Genomic DNA, 24,555 nt, shown 5'->3' with positions numbered 1-24,555 from the left:
CCTAACTTCCAAATTTAATTTGAAGACTGAAAATCTCTTCCTGTAGCCAGAACACAGCAAAGTGTGTGTTCTACTGTTAAAACATCTGCAACCCTGACCTATGAAGACTGTTTCAGCCTAGAAACCTACGCTAACAAGTATAGAATGAGGGGTGGGTGCAGCTCCTGGCAGGTTTACCTAGCCTGTATAAGGTTCTAGTGTCTGAGCCCCAACATTTTAAAACCAATAACTCCTGTGACTAAAAGGAAGACTCCATAGCATGTCACCAGCCTAGCCTAGGTAAGACCCTATAAATTCCACCCCAACTTCATATTTGTTCTGTAGATGAAATTTGTTTAGGTTGCACTCAAATTCAAGAGGTAAGGACTGACTTTTCTAAGGGACACTGTTCTGTCTGTGCCCATACCACCCTGAACAGGCCTGGCCTTGTTTAGGAAAGACTTTCCCTCACTGAAATGCCATGTTGCACTAGGAATTCTACATTTAGGTTTTCAAAGTCTAGTTTCTTATCTTAAAGGTAAGTTGTTTTCTGCTTGAATGTGGTTTTCAAATTAACAAAAAGGATTCCTTCAAGTCGAGCAAAAACATATATTTCAGTACAAAATCTTTGTTCTAAAATGCTGCCTTTGGGAGCTGGAGAGGTGGCTCAGTGGTTAAGAGCACTAACTGTTCTTCCAGAGGTCCTGAGTTCAATTCCCAGCAACCACATGGTGGCTCACAACCATCTTCTGGTTTGTCTGAAGACAGTGTACTCATATACATAAAATAGGTAAATCTTTAAATTAAAAAAAAAAGGTCTAAATAAAATGCTGCCTTTAACTAGCTATAGTAGCTTTACAGGGGTCATAAAATGGTAGCTGATTAGCTCTCAGACATTTTAGACAAAAATGAAGATTTTTATCTTAGGTTATAAGTACTTGCCTGTCACTGACCAAGATGTAAACTCCACTGAACTTGGAGTTTTAAAGCCAGAAAACAGCACAGACAAGTTTAAGGCAAACTCGGAGCATAAGAGGAAAATGTATCTCCAACTATCTGAATATTAAGGCTGGGATAAACATTTACAAGTTAAGGTCTGATTTTCTTCTTAGTTGCTCTACTCATTTTGGGGACCCTTTCCACAGATGCTTAATTCACCACAACTGGAAGAAGGCAGAACCTCAAGCTTTTTATAAATGTAATGTGAGACCTAGGGATTGTATTGTAAGTCGAAAATCACTTTTCAAAATTTAAGTATGCTGGGATCACACAGAGAAAGATCTCCACTTGGTGTTCCACAGAAGCAGCAAAGGTTCTTTAGACAGCAGGCCCTGAAGAGGGACTTCTTTGTTTTCAGACTGCTGACCCACCCAACCCAGTGTAACTTTCCAAAAGAGCTCAAAATAAAACATTACCTAGTAGGCATCCGGGTAACAGATTCTCGCATCCGACGCATTGTGAAAGAAGGTGGTGCTGGGACTCCACTATCCCCAGCAGTGGAATTTGGAAACAGCCTAAATGAAACGTGGAAAGACTCATTTATGGATTCAGGCCTCTCACAGAGAAACCATCCCACCTTGCCTCTAAACCCAAAGCTAAACCCCAAGTCAGTCACCTGCTATGAAGAGACCATCAATCTAAAGGGTTGGATTATAGACTGGGTGAGAGCAACTTGCTGATAAATATACATCCTACCAGGGCACATCTCTAGAAAAGTGATCCTGTCCAGCTATACTACATGTTTCTTAAGTAATAATATGACATTTCACAACCTACACTACATACAGCTTTTCTGGAGTCGTCGTCTTTGAAACACACACACACACACACACACACACACACACACACACACATTAATTATATTCAGTACTAACAATAGAAGGGAAAGTGGGATTACTATTAACCAGGCATTTTCATTCCAAATGCTGAGTCCTTGTGCTAAGCCAACCCTTCTGAAATGAGGGAGCTGAGACTTGGAAGTGCTAGTGACAGTCCTGAGGGTCTGAGGTGTTCACTGGTCACAAACACATGCCTTTCTGTCACTCAAGTGCTCTGAAAATCAACAGGTGACTTCTATGGGAGCTAAAAGGTTCCTTCCCATTATGAGTGAAGACCATACTCTTTGTCCTAACATGTTCCAATAAGGATAAAACTGACTTTTCATAATCTCAACACAAGTTTTAAAAAGACTCTAAGAAGTGTAATTTAAAATATGCAATTATTTAAATTATTTTCTCTCTGTGAAATATATTTTTGTATCTGGCTTATCTCCTAACAGAGAGCCTCAACTTTTTATATCCAAACTGTCTGAGGCCCAAACACATTGTTCCCCAGTGTGAGAGGAAGGAAACAGCACAAGTTCCACTTTCTGCTTTCTTGGGAACAACCTACAGCCCTGGCCACTAGCAGCCCAGGTGAAGAGAGATCCCCGCCCTTTAATTCCCATGTCCCTGTTCTTTTCCTTGATAAATCAGTGTCAATAACAATTTGACAGACAATGGGTCCTGCCTGCTTTTGGCATTTGTTTAAGTGCATGTGTGTCTGAGTTCACAGGACTATGTGAATACCACCAGTCAATGCTAAAAGTTGCTAAAAGTCTTCCTCAATTACTCTCCACCTTAGTTTTTGAGACAAGATCTCTCAGTGAAACTAGAACTCAGTGACTCAGCTAGACTAGCTGGGTAGCAAACCCAAGGATAGACCTGGCTCCACTTCCCCAACTCTGAGACTGTACACTGTGGGCCCAGCTTTTATGTCAGAGCTGCTGATCAAACTCAGCTCTCTACCAACTGCACCATCTCCCAGTTCCCTTGCTGTTCATTTTGCAACTAGACAACCACCACGCTAAAAATAACAATCTCAGAACTATTATGCTTCTAAAGTAGGTAGTTTCTGACTCACAGCAATCATTTATTTAGCAAATCTAAAATTCAGATTTAATATTGAAAATATATAACACCCTCAAAAGTGTTTCTGGACCTGACCCTGACATTTTTTACAAGGAAAAAAACCACAGTGCCTTACAAGAGCTGTCTGATATTACTCCAGTCCACACACATAGTAGGTACTTTGGTGCTACAGTGCTCATGAAACTTGTAGCCACAAGTCTGACATCGAAATCCATTTAGCAGGAACTTTTGGCAGATGTCACAGAATGCAAGCTTCAGGAACGTTTTCCGAGCCTGTGACAAGAAAGCAGGTATGGGAGCATGAGAATTCCAAGAGGGAAGAATCACACTTCCAGCACTGTCAGATTCAGCGACAGAGGGGAGAGGTTAATGGACTAAACTGCCAGCTATACATGACAGCACAGGGAGAGCGGAAACCAGCTAACAGTGTGTACCCAGGGCTTCTCAGAAAACTCAACGATCCACCGTAGAGAGCCCAGAATGGCAAAGAAAGAGGAGCTGAAACTTACAAAGTTGTGAGTTGTGAGTGGAACGTGATCCAAAAAATCCACTTGCAGTTCTTCTCCAATCAGAGAGGCGGCATCGGTGTTCCAGTCTAAGCGTGCTTTCTTACTAAAAATTAACATAACATGAAGCATAACATGAATGAACACTGGACAAGGCTCAAGACACAGAGCAATTCAACTGTCTACTGCATGCTGTCTAAGCACACCTCACAGGTGTTCTGGTCCCACCCTAAAAATAAGCCAAAATGTATGCCCCTAGAATAAAGTGTCCTTTAAACAATGAAATAGAACAATCCCCAGACAAGAGTAACTATACAATGTTAAAGTCCTACCAAATCACTACAGGTTAGTGTTCAACAGCTACTTCAATCTAATACATACAAAGAATAAAACACAAGTGTTCTGTACATTACCTGCAGACTTAAAAGTCATTTGTAGAAATTATAAAAATAAACACAAGTCTATAGGAGCACAACAATCTTTAAAATTGACTGACAGCACTTTTTCTGTACCCAGAACAAGAAAGACAGGAAACCATAGTGATTTGAGCAAAAACTGTTTGGTTCAGTTCATCTGCCCCATTTGCTGAGGATGGGTATTTCTAATTAAGAAATGTAACTCATATGATATCACTCAGGTCCCTCTTATCACCCACCTTCCAGAAGCCAACAAGCCACTCCTCTGATTATCCAGAGAGCAATAATTCATTTCTTAAGATAATTCCCTGTGCAAGGTAGGGAAATGGTATCTGTCTAAAGCGCTATTATTTCCTAATGAAGACTGGGAAGGAAACCCCACTTCCTAAAAAGGCAGGAGAGAACAAAGATCAGTTCCAAATCAGTACAGCTCTGGAGAAGATGGGACTAAGGCTCAGGATCTCCCCAATTCTTAAGGAAGTCTATGTATCAGCTTGGGGACAGACATAGAAATCAGTCCAGCTAGAGGTGATGACGTGTTGAAGATTAGCAAAGTAACTGAATAAACAGAGGAACCGACACGTGAAGGGTAAGTTCTGTGAGGAGTCTCTCTCCTGTGATGTGCACTCCAGCCAGAGAACTCAGAACCACAGCAAGAACAAGCAAGAGGTTAGTAACAGAAGCACTGTTCCCCAAAGAGGACAAAGTCAAAGGTTTGGCTGAGAAAGTAAACAACAGTACATATGTGGAGCTCTTTCGCTATAGGCCATGATCTGGTCTTTGGAGATGGGGAACCATCTCTATCTCAATACCACTGCTGGAAGTAAGGTCTATTTTCCTGGAAGGAGAAATTCCCTACCTCGTTCAGCCATGTAGATATCAGAAAGCCAAGACTTAACACTTATCTGAATACTTAGCATATTCCAGGCCCTAAGTTCTGTCTCCAGTACTTAAAAAAAGATGGGTAAGAAAGCGTCAATGACAAGAATTTATTTCTCTTTGGGACTATAGTAAATGTGTACATGTAGCAAGACAACATGTTATTCGTCAGGATCCATCTATCTTGCTTTTTGAGACAAGTTCTCTCACTGATCTGGAGCTCACCAATTAGACTAAACAGGCCAGCAAGCTCCAGGGACCTGCCTGTCTCTGTGTCCAGATACTGAGTTACAAGGCGCAGCCACACCTAGGACTATGTCAGTCTGGCAATCAGATGGCATGGCAAGCACTGTACTGACGAGTGTTTCCCAGGTAAAGATGAAAAGGTTTAAGGATAGGGAGCAGGGAGCAAGGGGCAAGAAACAGGGAAAGAAGGGAAGGGGAGGACGCTGGAGAGATGGCTCATCAGTTACGAGCACAGGCTGATCTTCCAGAGATTCTGAGTTCAAATCTCAGCAACCACCTGAAATGCCCTCTTCTGGTATACATGAAGTCAGGGTACTCATATACATAAAATAAATAAATCTTTAAAAATTATTTTTAAAAAAAGAGGGGAGGGTAAGAAACATCTTTCTGTATATGTGAATGCCTCTAAGTAGTATGTGGGCCAGGTGTGTAAAGATCCTCTTGGAGATCAGAAGAAGGCATCAGATCTCCTGGAGGTGGAGCTACAATTAGTTGTGAACCACCTGATGTAAGTGTGGAGAACTAAACCTGAGTTCTCTGAAAGAGCATCAAATGCCATTAATGAGCCATCTCTTCAGCCCTTAGCATTCTTAACTGTAAGAAACAATACAAACATGTTTAGAGTACCCACTCTGCATGGCAAACACTAGGAAAATTCTTTGCACTCAAAAACATGCCTTCTAACAATACCACCTCCATCCCTGGACATTGCTAATAGCATCTCCTATGCATTGTACTTTTAAAGACAATGTCCAGGCAATAATTTCAAGTTCTCAGTAGCAAATTTTTCTGAATTGATACTTTCAAACTAAAGTTCATACACACACACTAATCCCTGGGAAGCTAATACAAAGCATTTGTAATAGAACGAGTTATCTGTGGCCAGGAAATGCTTAGAATTCTGAAAGGTGCTGCCTGGCTTTGCTCTTACCCTTTGTGCTCCTGGAGAAGTCGGAACACTGCACAGCACTCTGGCTGCAGGCCTCTCACCTTCAGAGCTTTCATTAGGCAGTCATGCAAGCTCATTCCATTCCGCACATTAACCTGCAAACAAATGATACCGTTAGTACCTTTAGTAGGCTACAACACCCCTTGCAAAGATGAACACTGAAAACATACACACTCATATGACATACTGTTTGCAATAGTGAACACAGAGAAAAACACTTCAGTATCCAGAATTAAGTACAAGTGAATGCACACAGACCTGAGTCAGCACTGGAACTTCATGTATCTCCTGTACTACCCTTAATTAGTTATCTGAGGGGACAGTAATCTATGCCATGTTAACTAAAAAAAAATATTTTATTAGAACAATACAAAGAGTAAGAATATTTTAAAAGTGGGGAAAGCAATATGTGTTTATGTATGTTGTATGGGTTAGAAAGATGTATGCCTTGCTATTAACAGACCTGACAACTTAAATTCAACCCGAGACCAATATGGTGGAAGCAGACACTAACTTCCAGAAGTTAATGATTCTCTGATCACCACAAATGCACCATGGAGCACACATGCATACGCGCGTGTGTGCACACACACACACCAAAAAAGAAATGTTTTTAAAAATAATTGTAAGTGGTATGGGGGGGGGGTGCTTGGTACTCTCTAGTTATCTGGACTTACAGTAAGTGTATAGTAAGTGTACATAAGCATGCGCAACAGAAGGTAAAACAAACATGAGATGAGCCTTTATAATAAACTCTTGCCTACTTTCAACAAAATGGAGAAATGATCTTCCTAACAAATTTCAAAGTAGTGAGGGCGAGTAGGAAGCAGAGGAGCAGAGTTCCTGCTTAACTGTAGTGACAGACACCAATGTGTACCAGACAGCCTAGGCAGTCTGTGCCCTTGCAGTGCCCTAATCCATGCTTCAAAAGCTAGGTTGCTGCTTAGAGGTACAATGCAAAGTATCTGTACCCACAGTGTTGAAATACTGAATAAAATCTTAAAGAGTAGATATTTTGGGTTCAAAGCCTAGAAAATTAAAAAGGAAGAGTCAACAGAACCAGCCAGGACAGCAAGATGATATGAAGTAGCTGTGAACTGCCTGCATGGAGCCCTACTGTGGCCGACTATACAACTCTGTCAGATGCAACCTCTGCCCCTTTCCATCATTCTTCTCTAACTTGAGATAGAAATGAGTCTTAAGAAGCAAAGCAGAGATGTCTAACCTCAAAACAGACCAAACCATCTGGATTCAAATTGGAGACAAAGCTAGTAGGAAGGAGCAAAAAAGAACCTAAAGAATGACAATGTATCTGTTTGTCACATAGCCTTATTTTGATATGTAGCTGGCCACTAACAGGGACTTAGCTGGCCAGTCACCAATCTTTGAAGAATAGACAGGTTAGTAAGGGACAACTACAGCAAAATTTGAGTGTGTAGGACACACAATTTAGGGGTGACAGAGGTCAGAAAGAAGATTCTCCTAAAGGATCAATTACATCAGAGGAAAGAAAAAGGGTTTTCTAAGTTATAAAAGCTCCTCCTTTGCTGTGGGTGAGGCCATCTGATTCTTCAGGTTAAGAAACCTTCTTTATCACAGGAATACTAATGGAAAGAACCCGGGAATTAAACAGAGGTAGACGTCACTCATACTTGTAAATCATGTTGCCTGTTTAAACAATTAATATTCTCTAAGTTTCTTATAAGCCCAGCATGGAGTACTCTGTTTAAAGAAAAAAGTTCCTTGGACATACCAAACTAGTTCAGACAAACCTTATCTGGGATTTGTATCAAAACAAATGAAAAGGTGTGGGTGGAAACAGACAAAAAGAACTGCTATGATCAGCCAAGGGTAAGCCAGGTGATGAACATACCAGAACTGTTACTGTAATCTCTTTTCTTTCGTAGGTATTTACCCTTATAACACCTTACTAGTGTCCAGCAAAACAAGGCAGACATGCCTGCACTAGAGATCTGAGCTATAAAGAAAACAGCAAAGTGCTGAACTCACACACTGACAGACTCATGCAGCTATACTTCAAAACACAGCTTTCAAAACTGTAAAGCAATGTGTAGTTATTTTACTGTTTCCATTAGAAGTCACAGGTTCTGAGAGCTAGACAGCTCTTTATTCTCTGTCCACTGATGTCTCCAGATGTAAACGGCACGGGAAGCAGAAAGAGACTTCTTAGCCCCCTGTACCAACACATCCAAGGAATCTGCTTCCATCACTTTGGACTACAGCCCAGGAACCTGTGTCTAGCCTGCCTGCCAGGTGGCTGGTTGTAAGGGCAGCAGCTCTAGTTCTCAGCTCTAGTAAGTCACTTGTCCAGTAACAATGAGAAGCAGCCCCCAGAAAGACATGCATGTTTAGAAGACAAAATGACAAGAAACATTAAAAGAGTATTATTCTTCTAAAGACAATCACTCCTCTAAGTCGTTTCAGTTAGACAAATCCTCAGTCTACTTCTCCTACCCCCATGGATGCACACTGTGATTAGTTCAGTGGTGTCTCACCGAGCAATCCTGTGGCCATTTTAAGATGGGGAGTGCTGGCTGCCTGAGGATACTGGCTGCCAAAAGACACTCTCCACCATGGTTTTCCCAGAGAAAATCATCTTTTGCCAAAGAAATAGAAGAAACTAACATCTGCTATAGGCTTCTCATAAGTTTCAGTAGATGTCAAACTCCCCGCCACCTGCACAGGCTGTCAAGGATTACACAAATGAATAAAAAACTGAGAAATACTATTCGCAGCCACTACTACTGGTTTCTCTTTTTGTTGTTAGAGGGGTTTTTATATTTCTAACTATGGGGGGGTGGGGGATATGAACATAAATGAAGGTGAACTGTAACAGAGGCTACAGATGTAAATCCTCTGGAGCAGGAAGGTGTTGGCTGCTTAACTAGGGTGCTGCTAGTTCAACTCCAGGATCCTCTTAACTGCAGAACCATCTCTGCAGCCTCAATGGCTGTTAGTTTTCAACATCTACAAATGAACCCAAAACAAGTATTAAATCTGGTTCTAAATTGCAGTGTTCAGCAACATGAAAAATAACTTCATTATTTATGACATGCTGAATTATTTTGTCATGTGATACACCTTCGAACAGAATCCATTTTCATCTTGAAATAGTCCTTTTTATTCTTTTAGTACCAAAATGACCTTTCTTGTATAAAGCATTACTAACAAGTGAACATTTTCTTTACCCCTGGAGAAATAAGCAAAAAAGAGCTGCTGTTATTCGAAATTACTGCAGGTTGAAATTACTGTAGAAACATGACATTTAGAGTTAGGAGAGCTGACACATTTAAAAGAACTTTATCCAAAAGTTAGGAGCTCACAGTCATAATCAGCCACCGTAAGCCGTAAAGAAAAAAGGTATTAGGAAAATTGAAATGTTGTACTACAGAAGTGCACCAAGGGGGAGAGAAAGGGTATCTTCAGTCAAGAAGAACAAAGGCCAGGTTCCCAGGGTCTTACAGGTTTAATGGAAATGGGAGGTTCCATGTGACCTAGCCATCGTGGTCCTGTCTTGGAAGAATGCCCTAGATAACCTACAACTCAAACCAAACAGGTCTTTTGCTTTCAAAGTTCAGAACATTTAAGAGATTTTTGAGTAATGGGTCTTTATAAAATAATGGGGTCATGTCAGAAAATCCTGTTGACAACATCTGGTTCCAACATGAATCTGTCACTGATTCCATGGAGAAAATGCAGAAATATGCTGTGCTCTGAGAAGAGAGAAGGCAGGAGTTTCTTCTTAAGCAACCTAAAAGTCTATCTTGGGCTATGAAATAAAATATTATTTTCCATGTAGATGGAGAGATGGCGTAACAGTGAAAAGCAATTCCAGAGCAGCCACATTCAATTCCCAGCACCACACGGCAGCTCATGACTGTCTGTAGCTCCAGTTCCAAGTAATGTAATGTCCTCTTCTGGCCTCTATGGGCACGGAATGCACTGGCACACAGACATGCATGGCAGCAAACACCCATTCACATAAAACAAAAACTACATTGTCTTCAAAATTAAAAATCTAGACTTTTTTCCTAAAGTAAAATAACCCAGAAAATTTTATTTTCCTCATATTTAATTGCATCTCAAAAATTAAGTTAATATTTTGCATTCATAAAAGAATGTCTTTTTTTCCCCTTCTTCTTTAATTTCAATTAGCTTGGAAACTAAAAGAAGAAAAAACTTCTCAAAGAAATGGCTAAGAAATGGCAAGATGGCTCTAGACCTAGGCAACTGCTGCCAACCTGACAGTCTGAGTTCAATCCTCAGGTAATGAAAGAGGAGAATGTCTCAAACAAGTTGTTCTCTGACCTCTGTCATACTACAGTAGCATATGCATGCAAGCACCACACACACATGAACACACATAAAATTAATAAATACAATTTTAAAATGTATCAGAAATATCCTCTGCTCCTCCCCAAAAATAAGGATGTGGGGAGAAAAAAAGCTTTTGTGGACAATGTTAGAACACAGTAGAGAGTGTGAGCAAAACAGTGATTTCATAAAATAGATCTGAGGGGCCAGAGAAATGGCTCAGTAGTTAAGAGCACTGACTGTTCTTCCAGAGGTCCTAACTTTGCTTTCCAGCACCCACATGGTGGCTCACACCCATCTGTACTGAGATCCGATGCCCTCTTCTGGTATACATGAAGACAGAACACTTATATAAAGACAGAGAGATAAATAGGTCTTTTTAAAAATAAATCTGCACTTGGGGGAGGAAAAAAAAAACCAATAGAGACCCCAAGTGACAAGGAGATTCTCCCATCTATAAACTAGACAGCACAGCACAGTCTCCAAGTGCAGGAGAACTACATCTTCTAGGTTCACATACCACAGTCCTTTGCTTATTCGGCAAGAAAACCCGGATAGTATTGGTTGTCTTAGAAGAATCCGTGAGCTTGCCATCATCTGAGGCCCGGCGCTGATATCCAAACTGCTGAACGATTGTAGGAGAGATGCAGCTAGAGCCATCAAACACCGCATCTTTGAGTCCAAAGCCATTGCTGATCGTCTTCCAAGCTCCCTGTATGTGCTCCATTGATGCAATTTAAACAATACTTATACCTGAAAGACAAATAATTATAATTCTAGAAGAAAGGTACTTAATCCAAGAACACAATAAAGTTGTGAAAACAGTGGCATATGGCTTTTTGTAATCTGAGAGCAAATCAGTCTTATTTATATTTTCATAAAATGAGAGAAAAGGAGACCAAAAATCAAAGCTAACCTAGAGCATAAGCCAGGATCGCCTGGCTTCTAGTCCATATTTTTCATATGTATTTATTTTCTTTGAATACAATGTATGAATAAACTGGGTCATCACCTCTGTCCATAAGCAATATATTTTAAACCCTGATTATTATGCACTGGGGAGTAGGGAGTCCTGCCTCCCAAGAATAAAGCAGAAAACTTAATTCCCAGGATGCACTGTAAATACCATATATATTTTATCTTTATGCATGAACTTTCTCATTTGTGTAAGAACTTCAGCTTTTAAATCTTTCTTCTATTCACCCTCAGTGCCCCAAAACTCCCAGATTCCATATTTATTTACAAAGTCCATTGAAGATTTGTTAAGGCAATACATGATTGGACAGGAGAGAGATAGGGAAGGAAAGGTCTAGGAAAACAGAAGGGGGGAGAGGAGATTCTAGAAGAGTCAAGACAGAGCTGGAAAAGGAGAATCTAAATAGATCCAGGTGGACTTAATTGGTAGATATGAATATTTTTAAGAGATTCTATAGGTCTTTTTATCTCATATAGAAGGGCAGTTTGTCTTTGTCCATTGGATGTAAGCTTATTATGTAGAAGGTTTGTGGACTGAGAATTTATATATAAACCTGCTTGATAAGCTACCAGGCTTTGGAGTCATGTTTGAGCCGGGCAGTGGAGGAACAGAACATGCCAGGGCTGTCTTATTCACCCAGGACAGAAGCAACAGGGCAGGCAGAGTGAACCACCTAGGAAGGAAACCACAGGGAGAGTGTGGCTTGTGTGACAGAGTCCTTGTGCTCGGCTCCACACTAGAACAACATCCACGAAGTGAGACCACAGGGGCCAATAAAGTTAAGCCATTCTTTTAATATTTACTGCAACAGTGCGTGAATTTTCCATTGTAACATTCAGGGTTCGGTTTGGGTACAGAACCAAAGCGAAAAATCAGTCATTTAACCCATCCTAATCTGATGCTTTAACTATGTAACATGCCTCAGGCATAAGGACTAAAAATGCCCAGGCACTTGCATGTCAGCAAAGAGGCAAAATAAATGGTTCTCCTCCTCCTTTAGAAAACTATGAGGTTAACAGAGAATCCCCCTTTAAGCCTTCTGTGTGTCAGACAATTCTTTTGTCTAACCAGCAAGAGCTAGAATTTACCAGGAGCCTCTATTGTAAGGCAGAATACAGAGCATGCATGCACACATACATATATGCATGTATGCATACATAGCACATACATAAATTTACATATATACCTATGCCTACTCCTACTATCCACCTTAATAAATACAGTTAGATACTAAATAAAAGTGATACCCCATCTAAAGCAGAGAAAGTTCTTACATCATACTTCTGAGTGTCCAGGCTAAGATGCACGCTTGAGCAGCTCTGACTCCGCAGTTCTTATTGTCTTACATACAGTCCTGACACATAAATCATTTAGTCTGGGATAAAAAAAAAAAAAGTAACCTATACCTCGTTTTCAACCAGAACTTTCTACCTATGTGCTAAATTCTCAGTCCAGAAAAAGAAATTGAGGATTAACTGCAGACTCCTGTGCCATATCTGTGGGTCCACAGCCATAGACTCGTCTAATTGTAAATCAAATTGTGTGTGTGTGTGTGTGTGTGTGTGTGTGTGTGTGTGTACACATATGCAGACTTGTCACTGTGTGGCTGTCTGCACAACATTTACACTGAATTAGCAATCCTGAATTCTCTGGACTTACAATCAGAGATATATGCAGAGTCCATGCAAACACTATTACCTCTAAATGAGAGACCTGAACAAATGCAGACTGTGGTATAGGGGTGCAGGGCTGCAGGAATGAGGCTCAGCAGACACAATGGGACATTTGTAACCTTAATTCAAAGTCAGAAAAGCAGAGCTGGTTTAGAGTTACTCAAGATCACTATGTGGTATTATAAAAAATCTTGGTACAACCTTTCTGAGAGAGAATGAGAATGTGCCACCTACTAAAATTCTGACATGCTAGGGGCTGATTTTTTTAATCACCAAAAGCAATCTCCAAACAGCAGCTCATCATGTCACCCCCTTGCTGAAAACTCAGAATAAAATCTAAACTCCTTAACCAGGCCTCTAAGACTGTTTTCAGAACATGCCAGTCATACTGGTAACAGTGGAGCACACTTTTAATCCCAACACTTGGAAGGCAGAAACAGGTGGATCTCTGTGTGAGGCCATTCTGATCTCAATACCCAGTTCCTGGACAGCCTGGGCTACATAGTGAAACCTTGTCTTAAAAAGTAAACGAACAAATCCACCAGAACATGCCAGTATTCATACCTCAGAATTGCTTATTCCCTTCACCCAAAAGGACGAAAACCCCAGAAACAGTCAGGATGGCCTTTTCACTACCTGTCTCCACCACAACAGCCTTTTAAAGAGTTCTTATCTGACACTCCAGCCAAAACAGTCTATTCTCTTTCCCCCAGCAAAAAAAAAAAAAAAAAAAACCTGATTAATTCTCAGTGCAAAATTTATTACTACAGGGATTGTTTATGATGTCAGCTCTGTGAACAGAGCTAACTGGTATATTCTTAGTACTTGTACTAATTACCAGTACCTGCAACACAAAGGCAACTAACCCAAAAACTTTGTATAATTCTATGAGTTTTCAGGCATTCCATTGCTATGGTACACTAAATTTTCATTCTTTTCACAGTTATTAGTTATTATATGATCTTATTTATCATTGTGATTTAATTTTAAAGTGTAAGAAGTCTACTCGCCAATCATGATAACTATAATTCCTATGATCATTTTAAACCAGCCAAAGTTAGTTTTAAAAAAACCCAAATCAAGCATGGTAATCCCTTTAATCTCAGCACAGGAAGGCAGAGGCAGGCAGACATCTGTAAATAGGCCAGCCTTGTCTACAACAGGAGTTCCAGGAAACAGAAGAAGAAAGAAGAAGAAAAAAGGAGCAGGAAGAGGTGTGGGAGGAACAGAAGGGGAAAAAAGGAAAAACTAAATAGCAGTGGTTCTAAGTCTATAACATTAAATATTAAAATGTATTAAGAAATCTGCTATAAAACATAAAAGTATAATCAAAAACAGGTTCCATTAAAAAAAAAAAAAAACACAGAAATATTGGGCTGAAGAGATGGTTCAGAGATTAAGAGTAAGTGCTGCTCTTGTAAAGGACCCCATCCTACCAAGTAGTCTGCTGACATCTGAGGAACGGATTACTAGATTAATGAAATTATTTACAGCTCTTCCCTTTTTCGGCCATTGCTGGAGTTTAATTCTTTGTGACTTCTGACCAAAGCAAAACCAACAAAAGGTTTTGACTGCACCTTCTCACACTCTGAAGAACATCATGACTTTTCCTTAGACAAAGAGCAAAGACAGAAGCCTAGCGTTAGATATCCTAAAAGATGATGACGTTCAGGTTGAACAAGGCCACTACAGAAATCAGCAGATGGCAAAGTAGTTCAGGTTTACAGGAGCTTGGAACAGAAAGATAAAAGCCTTGAGGGGGGGGGGGGTAGGAAAAACACAAAGAACAGACAAATGAGATGTAGAAAAAGAATAATCTCATATACAACTCTCACTAAAAACTGGGTGAATGAAAAATTGTACTGTCTTTTTCTACATTTTAAAATTAGATTTTGGATGACTTCTATGTTAAGGAAGGCATTTCCGTATGGTTTTTTTTTTTTAGATGTATTTATTTATTTATTATATGTAGGTACACTGTAGTTGTCCTCAGACACACCAGAAGAGGGCATCAGATCTCATTACAGATGGCTGTGAGCCACCATGTGGTTGCTGGGATTTGAACTCAGGACCTCTGGAAGAGCAGTCATCGCTCTAACCACTGAGCCATCTCTCCAGCCCGGCATTTCCGTATGTTTAACTGACTATTCAATAGACATCTACTCTTGTCATCCCCTCTGGAGAGTGGGGGTAGATACAGAAAGTATCTTTCTCAGAAGTAACAAACACTTCTCAAGTTTATAGTGGATAAAGACACGGACTGATAAAAGTAACCAACACTAGTGGGTGTAACTTTTCTTGTCTTTCCTTCCACCCACACAGCACACTCTAGATTGGAAAGCACTCTACTACCAAGCCACATCCGCAGCCCTGTAACATGCCTAAAAATCTCATTATTAGGTCTGCTTTCTAGTATTAAATAAAAATTTTTAGATTGCTTATGTTTATATATGCCTTTGGAAAACAGAACTGGAGAGATGGCTAAGCAAAGAAAGAGAAACAGAGACAGCAGACAGACAGACAGACCACACCATGCCAAGTGGTAGTACAGGTCTGTATATGCCCAGCACTCCAGACACAAAGCAGGAAGAGGAAGAGTTCAAGACCAGACTGATGTACATAGCAAGACCCTGACTCAAAACAAAACAAAACTCAGGCCATCAGAGGATGTACATAGAGTTCTGATTATAGACTAGCCTGGACAGACTGCTATTTTAACAGGCCCAACACTTGAGCCTAAACTAATTCAACATCTGACTGCAAAAACTGGCAGCTTCCTCCCCAGCTCAGCAACCAGACTCAAAGAACATGCTGAGCTTTCCCATCATACCACAAAGCTCAGTAAAGTTCACCTGTGCTCTAAAACCATAGTCAGTTCTTAATCTTGTCCTGTTAACAGATAAGCAGAAAACTTCCAATATGAAGAAGGACAGAGACCAAACCACATGGATGGGGACCTGAACTATATCAGATTAAGAATACATAGAATGCATCACATTTTTTTATAATAACAAGTAAACAAGACACCAGAAGTTTTAGCCAAAGGATCAGGAATAAGAATGGCTTTGAATCTCAACATTGGAAGAAATGTCAGATACAATAAAAAAAACTATAAAGAAGGATAAAAGAGAGAGCTTTTTCTAAAATTCATGATTCATGAGCTTTACTTTCCGTGGTCCCTTTCTGAAGGGCCTCATTATTCACATAAATCAATAGAGAAAATAACTTAAGACACAGAAAGCAATAGGACACTGAATATAGGAAAGAAGCAAAGGAAATTCCAAGCAGGACAGGAGCGGGAATTAGGGAATTCCTGGAAGACATACATGTGCCAGACATAGGAACCCCTAATGACCTAAGTCTAGAAACATCAAATTAACACTAGTAATGTTTACATACACAAAAGTTTTTTTTTTCCCCTTGTCTTCTAAGGAAAAAGAGAAAACAGCACATAACCCACATTTTAAGTTTCCATGCACCTATGGTCCCGCTGACACAACACAGCTCACCTCAAAAGGAATGGGCCAAAAAAAAAAAAAAAAAAAAAAAAAAACCAAAAACAAAAACAAAAAAACGAGGCAGCAGTTCAGGAACAAGGACTTATGTGGCCTCAAATAGGACTTAGGTGGCCTTGCCATAGAAGTGACTGGAGGGGAAAGAAGTCATATATTAAAGCATGCACTGAGTTCACTGACAGGGACACAGTCAGGGGAAGCAAGGGAAGTGGGGAGCTCTTCTCCAGGCTCCAGACTCACTCAAGCCACATTTTGTCTGGGGATGGGTAGAACCTAAAGGTCTGTTCAGAGGACAGTTCAGAGGCTTTGCTTGATAGCAATCAAACTGTTTGGTCAAATATATGCTTGGACAATGAATGATTATTAAGAGGGCTAAAGATAGCCCAAGATAATTCACTCAGGACATTCTAACTCTCCACAATTAAAGAAGTTCTAATTCAGCCTTCTAGAATCTTCCATACGTTTGTTATCTGGGAACTTAGCCCCTTAAGCTTATTACCTTCCCCGTGGAGGAAGCAGTAATGCCTGTGCTGGGTTCTGAGAACTCCCTGGTGGCTGAACATGAGTGACATAATCCAACAGGGCAGCACTTCACAAAACATAGGACACACATCCCTCCTGGGTGACTTTAAGGAATATGGGGCATGGCACTAATTACAATCAATGATCCTAACAGGGGTTTGAGGGGAGAAAGCCTCAGCTGGTGCTAGGACTTGGTTTGCAGTTCTTTAATACTTCCTAATTTCTTTCCAGCTCAAAGCCCTGGAGAAACCAGATAGCTAACTAAAGTAACACTGCTGACTTTCTTTTACCAAAACAGTACAGAAAGTGTAGTATTATATGCAACTCTGCTAGCAGGCCACTCAATTTCCACATTCTTACAAGTACTTATAACATTGCTGTCCTTGATTTGAGGTAAAATAATAAATAAATATAAATATAAATAGTGAACCAGGGCCAATGAAGTGGCTCTGTGGGTAAAAGCACTTGTCATTCAAGCCTGAGTTCAATATCCAGAACCCATAGTGGAAAGTGACACATGACTGTTACAAGTTGTCCTCTGACCTCCACATTTAAGCCATAGCAAGCACATAAGCAATTACATATCATAAACACACAATAATTATAAATAAATAAAAATGTAAAGAATAGTGAGGGCCAGAAAGATGCTCAGTGGGTAAAAGGCTTGACATCAAGCCTGTTGGGAGTTTGATCACCTCGACTCACATGGTTAATGATAAGAACAAGCACCAAGCTATCCTCTGATCTCCACATGTGCCTCATGGCTGGCTGCACGTGCACCAGCCACACACGCACACACACACACACACACACACACACACATACATACACACACGCGCGCGCGCGCACACGCGCGCGCGTGCACTCTCGCGAACACACACAAGCATACATACACAAACTCACACAAAATGAAGGAATACATAAAACCTGTTGTTGGGTGCAGTGCAGTACATTTTAAGTACAGCTCACTGCTGTTAGATGAGAAAGGCAAAGGCAAAGTTAATGGAACACTATGCTAGTGGAAATGGTGTCCTTTACATAAAATGGTCTTGTACTTAACAGTTCCTAGAGCCCGGGGAGGCTAAAATGTGGCACTGGAGCCCCTGGAACTAGAGTTATAGATAACTGAATAGTGAGCTGCCAAGTGAGGACTCAGACCACACCCCAGTTCTCTGAAAGACTAGCCAGATCTCTTAACCTCTTAACATCCAAGCCACAACTCCAGCCCCACCCACGGTTTTTAAACAAGCCTAATCACCATAAAATTCTAGACCAGATCTAAAGCCTGTCTGTTCACTTCCACTCTCCTGCACCTCCAGCTGTCTCTTGCTAAACAAAGCACCTAGCAGTGCCTGTCCTCTGTCATCTCTCCTGCCTCAAAGCAGACGTCAAGGGTCATTTCATAAGTTGTGTGGCTTTTCCTGCCCTTTCTTTTCCAGACAGGGGTCCTCATTGTACAGCCCAGCCTAGCCTAAAACTGGAGCTTCTCTAGCCTTCACCTCCTGAATTCAGGGATCACACAAGTGTACCACCACAGCTGACTGCTCACACACAGGCAGTCTACAAAGCTCTCTTTCAGTAAAGTGAGATGCACAACCTACACTCCTCTTTAATGCTCATTTAACAGTCATCTCCCTCACACTCTAGCCCCAATCTTGACAAATTACAGCAAAGATCCAACCTGAAACTTCATCTGAAATGGAGACACTTGGCATGAGGTTTTTAAAACTGAAAACAGACAAACTCACGAGCATGTTGGACCATTTGTATCATCAATACACAGATTACTGTTAAAGAGGCAATAATCTCCACATTCACCTAGGAGTTCCAACTAATCCTTATTACACTCATTTATGGTTTCAATTCTGTAATAAAATATCATGACCAAAAACAACTTTGGGAGAAAGGGTTTACTTCATTTACAGCTTATATTCTATCATCCAGAGAAGTCACGGTAAGAACTTGAGGCAGAAACCTGGAGGCAGGAACAAAAAGCTGAGACCATAAAAAGAGTGCTATTTGCTGTCTTGCTCCTCCTGGCTTGCTTTCTTACACCCCCAGGACCACCCACAGTGGACTGGGCTTTCCCATAACCAATCACTAATTAAGAAAATGCTCCACAGGCTAGGATACAGATGGAGGCATTTTTCAACTATGGCCCCCTCTTCTCAGATTACTCCAGCTTGTGTGACAAAAATTTTAAAAATAAAAAATCAAATAACCAGAGCACACCGTAGCATAGATTTTTTTTTTTTTTTTAGAAAATGGCAAGCTGATTCTAAAATTCAGATGAAAACACAAATTACGCAGAGAAACCAAAAATCAATTTCACTTTTGGTTTGGGTTTTTTTGTTGTTGTTTTGACTCAGTATCCAGACTATAGACTAGACTGGAACTTTCAGTTTAACACAAGTTAACCTGGAACCTACCTGTAACTCCAGAGGGACTCAAAATTCTTTTCTGGCCTGAGAGCATGTGTATTCATGTGGTGCACAGAAATACATACACATGCTCATAAAATAATAAATCTTTAAAAGTGATTAACTTTTAAAAAGTTTTTATTTCATTTATCTTTAATTTTATTTAAATAAAATTTAATTTAAATAAAATATAATTTATATATATATGGGTGTTCTGTCTGAATGTATGTCTACATCAAGTGCATGCCTGGTGCCTGTAGAAGCCAGAAGAGGACATCAGATCTCCTGAAACTGGAGTTACAGGCTGTAAGTCACCCAGTATGAGTGCTAAGAACCAAACCCCGATCCTGTAGAAGAACAGCCAGGGTTCTGGGTTCTTAACTGCTGGGCCCTCTCTACAGCCCTAACCTTTTTTTTTTTTTTTTTTTTTTTTTTAAATAAAGACAAGTTCTCACTATGTAACCCTGGCTTGTCTAGAACTTGCAATGTAGAAGACCAGGCCGGATACCTGCCTCTGCCTGCCAAGTGCTGGGATTAAGGATATGCACCACTATACACAGAAAACTTTATTGTACATATATTTTGCCATAATTTCTCTCATTACAGTTAACTGAGTCTATTATGTCATTTTTAAAAAGCATGCTGATCATTAAAAGTAGAACATTACTAAAGTTACAGGTACTAAATCTGAAATTCCTGGGAGAGCTACACATCTTCAGTACCTTAGTGGCTTCTTCACTGTGTCAACAAAGATGGGTAACTCCCAGAAGGAAGTATCAAGAAATCTCAAGACATCAATTTTTTAAAAATCCAACTTTCAATGTACAACAAAAAACCTGATAAAATTATCCTTTTACTTTCCAAAAGCCTGTCCAGAACAATTTTTTAATCAACTAAAATTAGAGGACTTCCAATTAATTAAAAAAAAAACTATCATTTGTATCTTGTGTATGGAGGGCAGGATACATGTGTGTGAGTGCAGGTGTCTGTGAAGGCCAGAGGCGGTCTGTGCCCTGAAGCTGGAGTTACAAGTGGTTGTGAGCCAACTACTATGGGTGCTGGGAACTGAACTCAGATGCTCTCTCTGCAAGAACAACCAGCCTTCTGAAGTGCTGAGCCATGGCTACAGCCCAAGTGGTTTTAATAACCTTAAAACATCAGATTCCATATCAGCATTATTCCAAATAACCAAAGGGGGGGGACGGGACCCAAAGTCCATTAAGTGACAAAGAAACATTATCTAAGCAACAATCTGGTAGTACTTGATTATAAGAAGTAATGAGGAATTGGAGGGTAGGGTCAAAATATATACACGCATAATAATACCAAAGGTTAAATAAAAAGTATTTTTTAAAAAGAAATAAAAGAAGGAACTAAATACTAGTAGAGAAGCCCCTTCCCCTGTGGGTGTATATTTCAAGACCTCAGTAATGCCAGGACCCACAGCTAGTAGTTAATAAGCTCTAGTCAACTCCAATGTCCAGCTTGTCATGCAGGATGGCCACAACTGTGAAGCACAACTCCTTCACAGTATAAAAGTCAACAACTTGCACACTTCTTTTCTTAGGTTCCATATTGCTTCTCTTGAGCTTATTCTCTTGCAAAATGAAAAATGAGCCATTATCAAGTAAAATAAGGGTAGTGTGAGTACCAGTCTGCAATTCCACAGGGAGGATCTGGTAACAAGACAGCAACTCTATGACTGGAGGGAAGCATATAGAGCACAAGTATGCTGAACCAGGAGATGACTTGTGTCCCAGGCAGAACAGAAAAGATGATGTGAGATTTCATCATGCTACCCCAAATGGCACACAATTTAAAACTCAAGAATTGTTCATTTCTAACTGTTCAGCTAATATTGTCCATACCTAACACAAGTATGTTCTTAAATAATAAGAAAATACTGGGAAACCAAGGACAAGAGTGTCATTACAACAGAACATGATACATAATTTGTAAAGAAGCTTATTTTGGCTCATGGTCTGGAGGCTAGAAAGCCAACAGTATGTCACAGTGTCTGCTTGGCTTCTGCTTAGGGCCTTTGCTTTAGCTTATAGCCAAAGGCAGAAGGGAAGCAGTTTATGTCAAAGAGACAAAGCACAGAACCTTCATGTTTTAAAACAGTCACTCTTGAGGGGCTGAAGAGAGGGCTCAACCTTCAGGCTGCTCTTCTAGAGGACCTGGGTTCAGTTCTTAGCACCCAAATGGCAGCAAACAACCATCTGTATCTCTAGTTCTAGGGGACCTGATCTGATGCCTTCTTCTGGCTTCTGTGGGTACCAGGCATGTACATGGTGCATAGACACACACACACACACACACACAGAGAGAGAGAGAGAGAGAGAGAGAGAGAGAGAGAGAGAGAGAGAGAGAGAGAGACAGAGAGAGAGGGAGAGAGAGAGGCAAAACACACGTATAAATAAGAAAAGTAATTTTTAAAAGTTACTCCCATGGTAACAAACTCAGACAAGCAAAAGAAGACCCCTAATCAGTAGTTACATTTCAGCATGAGTTTTGGTTGGGACAAAGCATGTCCATAGCACAGTGAGAAAGACAGCACTGCACATGTGAAAACACAAAAACGTTAGACACTGGACTAAGCCAAAGTCCAAATACTGACTCTATTCATACAAAAGGCTCCAAATTGGCAAATTCATATAAATAGTATGATAATGTGCCCATAGTCCCTGCTTCTCAGAAAGCTAAGGAAAGAAGTCTACCTGGAAGCCCTAAGTGTGAAGCCAGCTAGATATAGCAAGATAAAGAAAAGGGAAAGAAAGGGAACTGTAAGAAAAGGGGAAACAGAAACAAAGAACAAGTAAAAGGCAGATTAGTGGTTCCCTAATACCAGTTTTATTTTGAGGGTGATAAAAACATTTTACAATTCACTAAGTGAAAGCTAGAACAATGGCTACTTCTCCTCCAGAAGAACAAGGTCAGTTCCAGCCTTTGCCAGACAGCTCACAACTACTAGTTCAGCTCACTACTAGTTCCAGGAGATCTTATGCCCTCTCCTGGACTCAGAAGACAACTGTACACAATAAGACTACACACACACACACACACACACACACACACACACACACACACAACAATAATTCAACACTGTTTTCTTGCTGAACTGCTTCCTAAAAGGCAACTGTTACTGAGAACCATGAAGATAGAAAGTTCCAGAATTGGGAAAGCAATAGAGAAGGGAATGGTACAGTACAGTGATTTGATCAGAGAAATGGGAAGAGAGAGACTCAAATTAGGAAGGCAGAGATGAATACAGAAGAAGGGAGAAGAGTAAAATAACAGTTAAAATGCCTGCAAAGGTCATATTACTACCCCCTAAAAGCTATAAAAAAAAGTGTGGGGGGGGGGGTTAAATGAAAATTTAACATCTGGACTGACAATGCTACTACCTCCAAGAGTCAAAGATCATCAACCAAAACCTCCAAGGCAGGCATGAGAAGCCATCTTTTAAGTTGTTGTTCAAAGCTGTCCAATAACTCCCAAAATATTAGAAGCTACTGCCCTTGGTTACATATCCCCCACCCCAGGGGTGAAAATTAAGTTACTGCTGAAGACACCATCTATGATACAGGGCCCAAAGACCCCTGAGCTGAAACTGACCTAAATGCTTCCTATCTGAGGCATGATACCAGAAGGCACCTTGCAAGCTTTCAAAGGTGGGAAACAACCAACAGGCCTACCCAGCTACAACACCTATGAACCACAACAATGACCAGCATGGCATCAGATGCCCTGAAATTGTAGTTACAAGCAGTTTAGAGCTGTGATGTGGATGCTGGGAAATGAACCCAGGTCCTCTGCAAGTGTAACAAGTTCTCTAAACTCTTGAGCCATCACTCCGGCTCCCTGTATCTTTTTATGTCACCCATCTACACTCTGTATTTAAGTGTTAAACTTATTACAGGCCTCCAAGATCTATTTCCTGAATAACAAATGTGGCCAGCTGGGCAGTTCAGCAATCATCAGTGCCACTATTTATTGACGTGCCATATGTGCTATGAAGTCATGCTCAGACCTGGAACCCTAACTATGAAGAAACTACATAACCAGCAGAGTTACTGTTGACTGCCAATTAACTCAAGTCTAGTTTATCAAACAAACTGCAAACAGAAGCCATTGTTAACACTGCAGTAAGACAGAATTACATTTAGTTTAGGGATCTTAATTGGCTTTATTATTTTGGTTAATGCAATTGGACAAAATAATAAGTTCCATGGTGGTACGTTCATGCACGCATATATTTCAATGCAGAGGATTATGAGTAACTTTCATTTCGGTTTGTTTTAGGTTGTGATTTTAGTTTTAGGGTTTTTGTTTTGTTTGAGAAAGAGTCTATGTAGCCTTGCCTGGTCTTGAACTCAACGTAGTCCAGACTAGCCCTGACCTTTGAGCAATCATTCAGTCTCAGACTTTCAAGTGCTGAGATTACAAGTATGTGCCACCTACAAGTGGCATTACAGCTAAGACCCGGTGTTTTAGTTATTGTTTTATTTCTGTGATGAGACATCATGACCAAGGCTACTTATAAAAGAGAGCACTTAATTGGGGACTTGTTTTCAGCTTCAAAGAGTTAGCTGATAATCATCATGGTAGAAGAATGGTGGCAGGTAGACAGGCATGGCTCTGGAGCAGTGGCTAAGAACTTTAGTTACATCCTGATCCACAGGCAGTACTGAAAGAATAAGCCTGGTATCCTGCTTTAAACCCTAAAAGCCCACCCCAATGACATACCTCCTCCAACAAGCGTACACCTCTTAATCCTTCTGGGAATTTTTGATGTTACTGCTGCTATTTGGGCTTTTGTTTTTTGTTTTTAAAGACAGGGTTTCTTTGTGTATCCCTGGCTGTCCTAGAACTAGCTCTGTAGACAGACATTGCCCGCCTCTGCTTCCCGGGTACTGGAATTAAAGGCAAGTGCCACAACTGCCCAGCTAATCCTTCTTAACAGTCCACCTAGTTCATAGTCCAACTAGGAACCAAACAATAATATATAAGCCTATGGGAGCCATTCAAACTACCACTCCCAGTAAGTAATGGGCTTTTTAACTATGATCTAAAATCAGGCAAGATCTCACTCTACAAGACAGGATATGTGTTTTAATCAGCTAAGCAAAGATTAAAGTCTGGGGATTCTGTCACATTGTACAAGGATCTGAGTTTTATTCATAGCACCCACGTGCTTTATGAATGCACCTTTAACCCAGCTCTAAAC

The 24,555-nt window shown here is 40.4% G+C and overlaps 1 protein-coding gene across 4 annotated transcripts in view; it reads right to left on the bottom strand.

Annotated features, from left to right (window-relative positions):
* Positions 1-24,555, bottom strand: part of RAF1 (Raf-1 proto-oncogene, serine/threonine kinase) — a gene marked incomplete at its 5' end in the record, with an annotated part of 59,625 nt that overhangs the window by 11,805 nt on the left and 23,265 nt on the right. For 2 of the 4 annotated variants that reach the window (XM_080914635.1, XM_080914636.1), the window contains 5 exons: positions 1,395-1,493; positions 3,004-3,161; positions 3,398-3,500; positions 5,867-5,979; positions 10,740-10,972. In XM_080914635.1, coding sequence (XP_080770761.1) covers positions 1,395-1,493; positions 3,004-3,161; positions 3,398-3,500; positions 5,867-5,979; positions 10,740-10,946 — 680 coding nt within the window. Of the gene's footprint in view, positions 1-1,394; positions 1,494-3,003; positions 3,162-3,397; positions 3,501-5,866; positions 5,980-10,739; positions 10,973-24,555 lie in introns of those variants that run through there. The other 2 variants (XM_080914637.1, XM_080914638.1) reach the window with 1 other exon arrangement.

Source organism: Micromys minutus (assembly GCF_963924665.1).
Source record: "Micromys minutus genome assembly, chromosome: 3".
NCBI lineage: Eukaryota > Metazoa > Chordata > Mammalia > Rodentia > Muridae > Micromys > Micromys minutus.
The sequence above is the reverse complement of the archived record's forward strand: the minus strand, read 5'-3'. Positions and strand labels throughout refer to the sequence as shown.